The sequence below is a fragment of the Aotus nancymaae genome, unplaced genomic scaffold (genome assembly GCF_030222135.1).
Source record: "Aotus nancymaae isolate 86718 unplaced genomic scaffold, 86718_ANA_hifiasm-v0.15.2.pri h1tg000008l, whole genome shotgun sequence".
NCBI lineage: Eukaryota > Metazoa > Chordata > Mammalia > Primates > Aotidae > Aotus > Aotus nancymaae.
Window position 1 is genome coordinate 57,098,155 of NW_026988419.1, and position 12,378 is coordinate 57,110,532.

General features: G+C 39.7%; 1 protein-coding gene across 3 annotated transcripts; it reads left to right on the forward strand.

Moving 5' to 3' along the window:
* Window positions 1–1,024: 1,024 nt before the first annotated feature.
* On the forward strand, window positions 1,025–11,518 carry HNRNPA3 (heterogeneous nuclear ribonucleoprotein A3). Of its 3 annotated transcripts, none has more exons than XM_021668968.2 (11): window positions 1,025–1,045; window positions 3,453–3,575; window positions 3,662–3,808; window positions 3,890–4,100; window positions 4,415–4,504; window positions 4,587–4,679; window positions 4,768–4,845; window positions 5,581–5,724; window positions 6,558–6,680; window positions 6,796–6,863; window positions 6,956–11,518. In XM_021668968.2, exons 1-10 carry the CDS (start codon window positions 1,040–1,042, stop codon window positions 6,846–6,848), a joined length of 1,068 nt encoding a protein of 355 aa, XP_021524643.1. In that variant the 5' UTR covers window positions 1,025–1,039; the 3' UTR covers window positions 6,849–6,863; window positions 6,956–11,518. The 3 variants fall into 3 exon arrangements, with proteins under 3 accessions (XP_021524643.1, XP_012327348.1, XP_012327349.1); XM_012471925.3 differs by having other exon boundaries at window positions 1,040–1,111; XM_012471926.2 differs by having other exon boundaries at window positions 1,040–1,111; window positions 9,634–11,518.
* Window positions 11,519–12,378: the final 860 nt, after the last annotated feature.

A 12,378-nucleotide genomic window follows, 5' to 3' on the forward strand; every position in this document is an offset into this window, starting at 1 on the left:
CTTTAAATATAGATCCATAGATTATTAATTTATGGCTGTCGTGGGTGTTAGGAGATGACCTAATCCCATCCCCATTTTCATTTAAAAAATTAAAACTAAGTTCTGTAAAGCCAAATGACCTAGGCCGAGAAAGGATTAGATCTCTAGAGCATTATGGTAACAATCATTCGCAAACAGGAAGCATTATCTGGCGACTCTGCTTTTTTGGAAATCTTGTAAATTATTTAGTTTCGTAAATTCCGTCAGCTAGAAAAGATGCTTCAGCTCTTTCCACACTAACTTGAAAGCAGCACATTAGAAAATAGTCCTGAATTGTTTCTTGAGATCATTAACTAATGAACTGACCTCCACCAGTCCTGCCTCAAGCTGTTAAGGGTAAAAATTCTGTTAAGTCAGCCGCGTTTTGAGGCCTGTCTAAGGTGCCTGTGATTCCCGTATGTCGGAGTCGCAGGGATTTTCGGTACATGCCCTCAGGTAGGCGCCGCAGTCAGACATTGGTCCCTGGCATTTGGAAACAGGAGAGGTGGTCCGGGAGGCCGAGGGGTTTTTCTTGCCACTTTTAAATTACAAGCAAGAAAAACGTGCGCTTTATTTCGGGCACAGGAATGGAATGAATTCGGAAACACAGAACGAGAGGCCTGCGTGGGGGAAGAGGGACAGGCGCAAGAAGAAAGGGAAAGGCCTTTCTTTCTGGTGACACGCAGTCACGAGGCATTCTCCATACGTGGGCACTCACTATTGGCTGAGTCCGGGCTGACGTCCGGGCCAACGTCCGGACGCAAACCGCAGCAAAGGCGGTCCTCCACTGGAAGTTGGCGAGGCGCGCGCGCTCCCGCGGCACACCGCGCCTCCGCCCTCCGCCCGCCAACCCGCTGGTCCAGTCCCTCTTCGCGCCCGCTTGGCTCCGCCCCCTTCTCAGCTCGCTCCTCCCCCACCAGACTGGCGGCGCGCGGAAAACGCGTCACGTGATGACTGTCCCCACCTCTTCCTCTCGGTCCCATATTGAACTCGAGTTGGAAGAGGCGAGTCCGGTCTCAAAATGGAGGTAAAACCGCCGCCCGGTCGCCCCCAGCCCGACTCCGGCCGTCGCCGTCGCCGCCGGGGGGAGGAGGTATTAGGGGGAGAGCGGGGGGTTGATGGGGAATGGCCGGCGTGGGGGCCTGGCCTGGTGGGAGCGGGGAGGCCGGGTGGACTGGGTCGGCCGTCCCGCGCTCTTGCGTTGAGACGAGCGTTGGGAGGGGGAGGGGAGCGGGCTTCGGAGGCCTCCTCGGGGCACCTCACTCGCCTCGTCTTCACCTTCGGCTGCGCTGGCGACCCCTTGGAGGCGCGGCCTGACTACGGTGGCCTGGGCAGGGAAGCCGGCCCGCCGGTTGCGCGGCCTCCGAGCGAGACCGCGGGCGGCATGGCGGGCCCCAGCGGGAGCGGTAGACAGGAGGTGGTGGGGGAGGGGAGGGGACGAGCAGGCACATCCGGGCGAGCGAGCAGGCGGGCGGCGGCCACATTGACATTGATCCGCCGCCGCGTTACGAAATGGCGCATTGGCCCGCAATGGCCGCCGCCTCGCTCTGCCGCCGGGAAAGAGAGCCTGGGATTGGAGGGAAGAGGGCGGAGGCGGCCCAGCGGAAAATGCCGCAAATGGCCTCGAAGCACGGAAGGTAGCGCTTTCGCTGAAGTTCAGCCGGCTCTTTTCTAGGCCTTTTACGGATCCTCTCCGCGAGGAGAGTCTTTAATTGTCTAGCCTGTTCTTTTCTTCGCAGCATCCTGTCGGAAATACGAGATTGCTAAAAACTTTGCTGCTTTAAAAGACTCGTAACCTATTTTTACACCTCTCAAACCGCCATGTGGGTGAAGAACTTAGTGTTTGAGTGTAGATGCGGAAAACAACCCAGTCCGCTCCTTCCCGGCCCCGGCCAGGGTCGAGGAGTGGAGAAGAAGAATTTGAGTGTAGATGTTAAGTAAGAATTAAAAATGTTTTTGATCTTCGTGATTTCCCATTTTTTGAGTCGGCTCTGATTGTAGTTTCCTGGAATTTTGTTTAGAGGACTGCAGCCAGAGTTGAAATTTTTACGTGTGTGTTGGCAGTACGTTTTATGTGGATCCCAAATGTTTATTTGTGTCGATTTTGTTATTGCCAATCGAATACAATTATCCAAAACTTGAAAAGATGAGACTACATGAATTAATGCTTTAGGCTACTAATTATTTAACTTTTTTTTCTAGTACGTGACAGTTGCTTCACATTAAATGCCTTAATATCTCTACCTCTAGAAGACACAGGAAGACATTAGAATGTAAATGTGAGCCCCTTTATTTAAGGACTTCGGATGACGGAAACCTTAATGCATGCATTAAATGACAGTTAACGCAATGTGTTGAAAAGTCTAACGTATAAAACAATTTCAGACCATCTTAATTCTTAAAAAAAACTCAATTTTTGTTTTACTGTGCTCCATTCTTCTAGTCAAACAGTACATACTACTCCTAATGTAAGTCCAACTTGCCACTTTGTTGTGACTCTTAAAATTGAGTTGTAAAGTGCAGATTTTTTGCAGCATATAACAAGCATGGGCTATAGAAAGCTATATTTGGTGGGCTTTTTTTTTTTTTTTTTTCTAATTTTTTTGAGGGGGGCAGGAAATGCTAGTTTAGCCTAGGAATGACTATTTTAAAAATTTGCTTGAAAGCAGTGAGTTTCTTTAGGTTGATCATCACAGTTTTGTGTTTAAAATTAAATGTGTGTTAGAATGTAGGCTGAGAAGACTTGGGATAGATGCAACACTGCTTTTCCAACACTTTAGTGCCTTAGAAAATGACTTCTTCTTAGCAGCTTCTAAAGTAAAGAGTTGTAGCTTTTTAAAAATGGAGGGATTTTTGGTTCTGGAATTGTCTTGGATTTCAATTTAGTTGAAGTGATGTTGGCATTTGAAAGGCAGGTTATAGGTTTCTTTGGCATAAGTTAGCCCCTTTAACAGTGGAGGTCTGTGTTGCTGGTCAGAGTTGTTGGGTTATTTTTTTGTTTTGAGATGGAGGTTCCCTCTTGTTGCCCAGGCTGGAGTGCAGTGGCACAATCTTGGCTTACTGCAACCTCCCCCTCCTGGGTTCAAGCAGTTTTCCTGCCTCAGCCTCCCTAGTAGCTGGGATTACAGGTGCCCACCACCACACCCAGCTAATTTTTGTGTTTTAGTAGAGACGGCGTTTTGCCATGTTGTCCAGGCTAGTCTGGAACTCCTGACTTCAGGTGATACACCTGCCTTGGCTTTCCAAAATGCTGGGATTACATGCGTGAGCCATGGCTCCCTGCCTCTGGTCAAAGTTTTAACTGGACGAAGTGTTAACTGTCACAGGAATTTGATGTTGATTTTATTATTTATGATAGATTAAAGGCTCTTCGTACATCTTAACAATTCATATATTATAAGAGGTAATTTAAGCATATTGGTTCTTTGTCTCAGGGCCATGATCCAAAGGAACCAGAGCAGTTGAGAAAACTGTTTATTGGTGGTCTGAGCTTTGAAACTACAGATGATAGTTTAAGAGAACATTTTGAGAAATGGGGCACACTTACAGATTGTGTGGTAAGTTACTAAGGGAACAGAATGATTTTTTGGGGTGTAGAGAACCGGTGGAGGTGTTTCAATGTTAAAAAACTTTTATTTTGTAGGTAATGAGAGATCCCCAAACCAAACGTTCCAGGGGCTTTGGTTTTGTGACTTATTCTTGTGTTGAAGAGGTGGATGCAGCAATGTGTGCTCGACCACACAAGGTTGATGGGCGTGTAGTGGAACCAAAGAGAGCTGTTTCTAGAGAGGTATTTTAATAATATGTTGTATAATATGTGAAATAGTTGTGAAAGTTTATGTCTTGACTTAATACATTACTTAATTTGTAGGATTCTGTAAAGCCTGGTGCCCACCTAACAGTGAAGAAAATTTTTGTTGGTGGTATTAAAGAAGATACGGAAGAGTATAATTTGAGAGACTACTTTGAAAAGTATGGCAAGATTGAAACCATAGAAGTTATGGAAGACAGGCAGAGTGGAAAAAAGAGAGGATTTGCTTTTGTAACTTTCGATGATCACGATACAGTTGATAAAATTGTTGGTAAGTAGCAATTTATGGGAACTTGAATGAGAATGAAGTGGTTTCTCTGTTTTGAACGAAATTTGCTGAATTGCTTGTAATTTTCTGTTGCATGTAACAGCGTTTATAGTGTATGGTCAATTTTCATAGTGTCTATACCTCTGTATTCAGTATCCAGGTAAAGGAATAACATTAACATCTCAGAATGCTCCTTCATTCCCAGAGTCACTACCTGATTATGTCTTAATGGGTTACATAATGTCAGAGGGTATCATATATGTGCTTTTCCAAACACAAAATAACTTTTTGTTTTGTTTGATTAAAAAAAAATTTAGTTCAGAAATACCATACTATTAATGGGCATAATTGTGAAGTGAAAAAGGCCCTTTCTAAACAAGAGATGCAGTCTGCTGGATCACAGAGAGGTGAGTAGTACCATACACATGTACACAAAAAATTTTAGTGGTGGCTGTAAGGTTCTTAAAACCTCCCTTGCCTATGTTAAAGGTCGCGGAGGTGGATCTGGCAATTTTATGGGTCGCGGAGGAAACTTTGGAGGTGGAGGTAATTTTGGCCGTGGTGGAAACTTTGGTGGAAGAGGTAGGATGTTTATCTTCTAAGTACATGCATACCTAACGTTTTGATAAGTTAAATATATGATTTTACTACTTCTCTTGTTTTTCCTCAGGAGGTTATGGTGGTGGAGGTGGTGGCAGCAGAGGTAGTTATGGAGGAGGTGATGGTGGATATAACGGATTTGGTGATGGTAGGTGGTTTATTTTCATTGATTTTTTTTTTTTTTTTAGCTTTCTTTACCTTATGGAAAATTCAGTATTACACCTTTCTAATTTTAATCAAAACTTGAATGAATTAATGGTTAAGACGTATTTCCAAACTAATGTCATAGAAGAGCAGAGACTTTTTTCCCCTGGAGATTTAACATTAGCTGGTCTTTTTCAGTGAGTAGTAGGAGTTGAGCTAGAATTGAAGTCTGGGACTGTATTTTTCTTAGTGATTGATAAAATGAAAACTGAAGCATTTATTTTCATTCTTACTAGCTCAGATACTTGCTATTCTATTATTATTAGGTATTACCAGGTTTCAGAGTGTTAATTCATTGGCTTATTTGCCAGTGCCTTAAAGGTAATATAAAACCAGAATTGAGTAAAGCTAGCTATTCAGGAGGCTAAAGTAGAAGGATCACTTGAGGTGAGGATTTTGAGACCAGTCTGAGCAACGTCAGGAGACCATGTTGCTAGAAAAATAAAATAGGGTAATATGGTGGCACATGCCCATAGTATAGCTACTCAGGAGGCTGAGGTGGGAGAGTGGCATGAGCCCAGGAGTTCAAGGCTGCATTGTTGTGGTCACGCCACTGTACTCGAGACTGGGCAACACAGCAAGATCTGGTTTCTTAAACACACAATCACCAGAACTGAATAACTTGACTCTTTATACATTTATGGTTTTGTGTGGTCTTATTTTTTGTTGTTTTTTTTAGGTGGCAACTATGGCGGTGGTCCTGGTTATAGTAGTAGAGGGGGCTATGGTGGTGGTGGACCAGGATATGGAAACCAAGGTGGTGGATATGGTGGCGGTGGTGGAGGATATGATGGTTACAATGAAGGAGGAAATTTTGGCGGTGGTAAGCATTCACTTTTTTCATGTAAATGTGAAATATTCAGTGTTGCTAACAGTTCCTATGACATATGTTTGAAAAGTGTTAAAAGTTAGCAGTTGGTAAAATTGTATGTTCTGTAATATTAGAAAATACTAAAATGATGGATAATTCAAACCAGATTTTCTTGACTTTGCTGGTTGTTTAGTAAAATGTACTCAACTCTTAGTTGAGAAGTTAAAAGTGGGCATTTACGAGTGTGTAGTACATGTATTACATGTAAAAGATAGGGAATTTATATATTGCCAGGATTTTACCTTGACTCTTAGGTACTTTTAAACAGACAAATGGGAATAAATTGTTTGAATACTGAGACATGTTGAAGTGAGCAGGTTGCCATCTAGGTGTAAGACAAAAAGTACTTTGTGTCTTAATACGTCACAGGTACATTGCAGACTTTAATGTAGGTCATTACTCCAGGATACTGTTGAGAGCTTCCTTATGAATGTACTGTTTTGTTGGACCTAATTAACATGTCAGTGACAGATGAGCGAAGTTTTAACAAGTTAGAATGCCTTTGCATTGTTTTAAATGTTGTACTGCAGCAGCATCATAGTGAGTGGAACACTGACAATTTTAATGGTGTTAATGGTAGAGAGAACATGTGCCTAGAGAATACCATCTAATATAAACAAAATGTTGATGGTCTTTCAGTATGCTGACATCAGTTATCCCAAGTGGTGCTACCAAAGTGATGTGTGTAAGCATGCTACTGTAATTGTCAAAAGATAATAGTTACATCAAAAGGGGAAAATGATTATTGTGTTGGTAAACCACACATAAACCCTTTCTGATTTCAGGTAACTATGGTGGTGGTGGGAACTATAATGATTTTGGAAATTATAGTGGACAACAGCAATCAAATTATGGACCCATGAAAGGGGGCAGTTTTGGTGGAAGAAGCTCGGGCAGTCCCTATGGTGGTAAGTACTTTCTTAAATCAATTCTTTAGAGCCTTTTTAATTTTAAAAAAGTGCATACTTTTAAAATATTATGTGTATTTTTAGGTGGTTATGGATCTATTATGTATATTTTTAGGTGGTTATGGATCTGGTGGTGGAAGTGGTGGATATGGTAGCAGAAGGTTCTAAAAGCAGCAGAAAAGGGTAGGTATCTTTAAATTTTTGTCATGATGATAAAGAATATGTGGAACTGTTCACTGAGTGTAATAATTTTTTTATCCTGTATTATTCAACAGGCTACAGTTCTTAGCAGGAGAGAGAGCGAGGAGTTGTCAGGAAAGCTGCAGGTTACTTTGAGACAGTCGTCCCAAATGCATTAGAGGAACTGTAAAAATCTGCCACAGAAGGAGCGATGATCCATAGTCAGAAAAGTTACTGCAGCTTAAACAGGAAACCCTTCTTGTTCAGGACTGTCATAGCCACAGTTTGCAAAAAGTGCAGCTATTGATTAATGCAATGTAGTGTCAATTAGATGTACATTCCTGAGGTCTTTTATCTGTTGTAGCTTTGTCTTTTTCTTTTTCTTTTCATTACATCAGGTATATTGCCCTGTAAATTGTGGTAGTGGTACCAGGAATAAAAAATTAAGGAATTTTTAACTTTTCAATATTTGTGTAGTTCAGTTTTTCTACATTTTAGTACAGAAACTAACAAAATGCAGTTTTGAAGGTGTTTCCTTGTGAGTTAACAAGTAAAGAAGATCATTGTTAATTACTATTTTGTATGAATTTTGCTAAAGTTAACTGTAAAGAAACACCTGCTGACTTGCAGTTTAAGGGGAATCTATTCTCCCCATTTCCAAACCATAATATGAATGGGCACTGACATGTGGAGAGAATAGATACATGTGTGTTTGCAATGTGTGTTTTAGGTAAATAGGATTGGGTATTTAAATTAGCATTTGTGAATTTAATAGCATTAAGATTACCTTCAAATGAAAAAAATCTCAAAATTTCGATTTGGTTTTTGTGCATTTTCTTTTAAAATGTAATCATATGATTTTAGTGTGTTAGACTTGCTGAGTCCTAGCTGTGTTTAGAACATCTCCGTTCTACGTTTACCTTGGTCAAATTTGAACTGCTGCCATAGGTTTTGGGTGTAAAGAATGTTTACTGCCCTCCATTTAAATTCAGAAAAGGGATAGTGGATGTTTTCCCTCTCCTACGTTAGAAACCATTCTTAAAAACTTTTCAAAATATAGGACCATTAAGTCTGCTATATCTGAGCAAATTAGTGGGTACTTTTTTTTTTTTCTTTTTTAAAGCACAAGAGGCCCATAAATCATCAGTTACTTTCCTTGGTTTAAATTTATATATATATAATATATATATATATATAAGTTTTCAGAGTAAGAGAATAAAAATCGTGCATTATTAAACCCCTAACTGGCTGGCATGCTTTCCTGTTTGTACCCTATACATTTTGCTGGATGAAACCAAGGATAGTTTAGGTATAACTGTCCAAAATAACCTAACTGCAGCAGAAATGTAGCACAGTTGCTTAGTACAAGCTTCTCACTTCCTACAGACCTGAATTCAAATTTGGATAGTCTGAGTTCTTAAATTCCCAAAGAACGCACTGTAACTTCTTGTGTATATTTCAACATAAATCATGTTGTTACCAATTCGTTTGGAAGGCCCTGGTTGAGAAAAGTTTTAGATAATAAGGTCATATATATATATTAATATAAACCAATGTCTACTGTTTTGCGCCAGCTAGTGCTTACAGGTTCATTCGATCCCTGAGTACGTGCCCTGCTGTTATTCTTTCTTGGTAGTTGAACGTTGAATTCAAGATTCTTTGTTTTGTTTTAAGAAGTACTAAGCAAAACAAGCAATAAAAAGGGGAATGGGGCGTGCTAGTGTTTGAATATGCTCTCTTGTTGCTCTAATTCTGTGCCTGTGTGCATTAATATTTGGATGCATGCAATGCCAGCATGGAAATTGGTCTTCACACATACTGCAGTTTTCCAGAAACACTCACAAACCAATAAATGTAACAGACATTCCATTTGTTAATGGGCATATATGTGAAAAAGCAGTGTAGAAAATAGGCTAATATTAGAAAATGGTTAAGTCCTTAATAACTTCAAGTGTGGTTATATAATGGACACTGTCAATGTTCATAACTTAAACCTTGGTACCTGGTCAAAATAATGCTTGGGAAACATTAAAATTGAGCTAAATTGTCTCAAGTTCTTTTATTCATATAAATAAAGTTTAAAGGAATGGGGGAGATTGACATTTCCTGTTTTATGTTTGTGAAATTGTTTGACACAACCTTGACAGTATCCTTTAATGGCATATAAGGTTAATTGTACTGTTAACCAACTTTCTATGTTCTGGAACTAGTATTAATAGTGAAAACATTTACAGTAAGTTGATGTTTACAACCTATAAGCAGGTGAAATCTGTGTATGTGACCTGTTTATAAGTTGTATTAGCTTAGCTCTTGTGAACAGTGTGGAAAAGTAAGCCATGAGGAAGGCGATTTAACCAGCTTTAAAGGACCTAAGATGTGCTTTTTAAGCACAGTGTGGATCAAAGGAAACTCACTAAGACAGGACTTCAGCAGCCTTTTGTGTATGGACAAGTCAGCATAAATAAAGAATGACAAGGCAGCAGCAAGAGCTTCAACTACAGAGAAGGCATAAGATACTATGATGATAGTGAGCAACTTTTCAAAAGCTAGTTAAATCTGCTTATTACAACTGAAATATCGAAGAAAGTCTAGCAGGAAGGAGCTCTTCGCCTTTTGGAACATCAAAGAGATAGTTGCCACAGTCACTAGGTCTAGCATTTAGACCTGCAAGGAAGGGCAATAAGCATTAGGTAAGGCTTGAATTTGAATTTTTTCACTAATTAAAGAGTAATTTTTTGTAAAGCAAGGTAAGAGTAATCTTTTTGATTTGCAGGTTGAATGAGAACCCTACTTGCCTAAATGCGGAATGTCTTTCCTACCATCTAAAATACGAAGGTTTCTGGCTGGGTAAGGTTTGTAGTTGACAGTAAAACCTGATGACACCATTTGTTTCCCTACAAGTACATATTTCACAACTTTGTCCCTTTCTAGTAGGCACATTGGTAAAATTCTTCAGCTGAAAAATACCTTGGTACTATGTCCAACACATTTAAACCTTAGTTTTAAAAATTCCCCTGCAATAGTCATAAGTATTCATCTGGAGTCAGTTGTGACTCCTTGTGTACACCATTTTTTATTAGTGTCTTCAGGGTAACCTCAATTTTTGGTAAGAGAAGGTAGCTTCAGCTTTGGTGAAAACCGTTTTTTAATAAGCATTACACACCACAGACTCAGTAGGCTGGCAATCCTCCTATTAGGAAAAACACCTTCAAAGGAACAGTAAAAGTTACCAGGGCCCGGCACAGTAGGTCATGCCTGTAATCTCAGCACTTCGGGAGGCCAAGGCAGATGGATCCCAAGTCCAGGAGTTTGAGACTAGCCTGGGTGGCAAAAATAGACAAATTAGCCAGGCTTGGTGTTACACATCTGTAGTCCCAGCAGCTTGGGAGGCTGAGATGGGAGGATCCCTTGATCCTAGGAGGTCGAGGCTACAGTGAGCTGACTGCCCCACTGTGTTCCAGGCTGGTTGACAGATGTCGCAGATAAAAGTTTGTCTTTAAGTGGCCTCATAAGTTATCTCGTATATAAATTCAGGGAATTCATTGGACCAATAGGTTACATTTTGGTTCCTTTTTTTGTTTAGGTTCATCTGTTAACCAGAAGCAGTGGGGGCCTAATTAGTGCTTCTTTGTAAAAAGACATTTTTCCAAAGAATACTGAATTACTGTTCAGACTGGTTGTTGATGGTTAATAAGGGCTGTTTTTGCTGCCCCAAAAGGACTTAATTTAGGTGGTTAGTTTACCTTAAAAAGCAACCTTTGGAGACAAATACTGAAAATGCAAACTAGTTTCCAAATTATCAGTTTCCTACATGAAGATCAGTCAGTTTGCCAGTGTTCTTAGAAAATGTCTGTTGGCTCTATCTAAATGAGAACTCAGTTTCAACATGTGTTGAGTAAGGTAACAGCCTTTGAATTTCCTTTACAACATGGTTTTAGTGAAGCAAATTTCCTAAGAAAGGAAACGTTTTTATTTTTTAAGCGCGTTGTTTCTTTCTAGTTCATTTCTTTATGAAATAAAATTGTTCTTTTTTAAACATAGTTCCATTGTCGTTTCTGAAAAATACAGTATAAGTTGTAGCAGCAGTAAAAAAAAAAAAATTGTTATATAAGTGGTTGAGGCAGATTTAGCTGATTTTGTTAAACCAATTTGTAGGTTAATGCTTCTAATATTACACTTCTAAAAAGCTGATTTTATATTCATGTTCTAAAGGAGAATATGTGATAATAAAGTGTATTTGTTAAGTAACTAAATAATTGAAATAGGCTTGATTTTAAGAGTTCCAGTATATAATAGTCAACAATTTGAAACCTAATTAATGACAGTATCTCTTGGAGTTCCAGTAATTGATGTCACAAAATAGTGAATAAGCATGCCAGTGTGCAAGGGTAATGTAAGGATTGTTAGCCTATCTAAATATTCAAAATTATAAAACTTAAGTATGTTTTCTAATTTTTAAGAATTCAGAAGTGTTCTGTAATGGATTCAGATGTTTCATTTGTAGTATAATGAAATGTTTACAGAAAGATAACTTTTTCATTAAAATATTTTTAGAAATGTGTGTGTTGTTTTGTCACTTCACAGTGTTCATGTAAACATTATAGGTGAATATTTTGAGTTATTTTATCAGTAAATAATAAAACAACAGGAAACTTGGAGTGAGCCTTTATGAGTTACTTTAAAAGATGTGGATTCTATTATATGGGAAACAAGCCATGGGAAATAGACATGGAAGAAAAAATATTTTTTAAAGTTACCAGCACTTGTTGCCTGTAAGAACTTAGGTCTTGAAAAACAATAAATGAGGTATTTGGGTGATACATATGAGGAATCTGAACCTTTGAGGGGGAAAACGACCAAAATAAGCAAATGAATTAGTAAACAGAAACTAGGAGAAAAGTAAAGGTGGTTGCTAGGAGGGAAAGGAGGGGGATGTTGCAGATGTTGGAAGTATCTAGTTTATTTTGTTTTTTAGAGAGTCTCACTCTGTTGCCAGGCTGGAGTGCATTGGCATCTCAGCTCACTGTTCAACTGGGCTCAAGCGATTCTCTTGCCTCAGCTTTCCAAATAGCTGGGACTACAGTCGCATACCACCATGCTCAGCTGATTTTCTGTGTTTTAGTAGAGACGGGGTTTCACCATGTTGGCCAGCATGGCCTTGATCTTTTGACCTCGTGATCCACCCCCCTTGGTCTCCCAAAGTTCTGGGATTACAAGTGGGAGCCACTGCACCTGGCCGAAAGTATCTAGTTTGTTAAATCTTGAGAGGCAGTTGAGTGGTTCAGTATTGTGTGGTGAGAGTAAGTTGGGGAAAACCTTTATGACATTAAGTAGTCTTAAACTACGCTGCCATTTAACACACAAGAAAAATCTGTTGTGTACAATGGCCCTCTATTTTGTTGGATTCTTTTTGAGGGGGAGGGTAGGGTTTTGATAAAGTCTTTTAAAATTACAACTTACAGTTGGATTTCTAGCCTTAATAGCTGTTAAGCCCATTTTCCCAATATAGTTTTTTCCA

Excerpts from the sequence above, each read along its gene's own strand:
- HNRNPA3 (XM_012471925.3), top strand. The coding sequence starts at position 1,040 with ATGGAGGTAAAACCGCCGCCCGGTCGCCCCCAGCCCGACTCCGGCCGT. Across the intron at positions 3,809-3,889 it reads AGAGAGCTGTTTCTAGAGAG|GATTCTGTAAAGCCTGGTGC; the intron begins GTATTTTAATAA and ends CTTAATTTGTAG. Across the intron at positions 4,505-4,586 it reads GTCTGCTGGATCACAGAGAG|GTCGCGGAGGTGGATCTGGC; the intron begins GTGAGTAGTACC and ends CCTATGTTAAAG.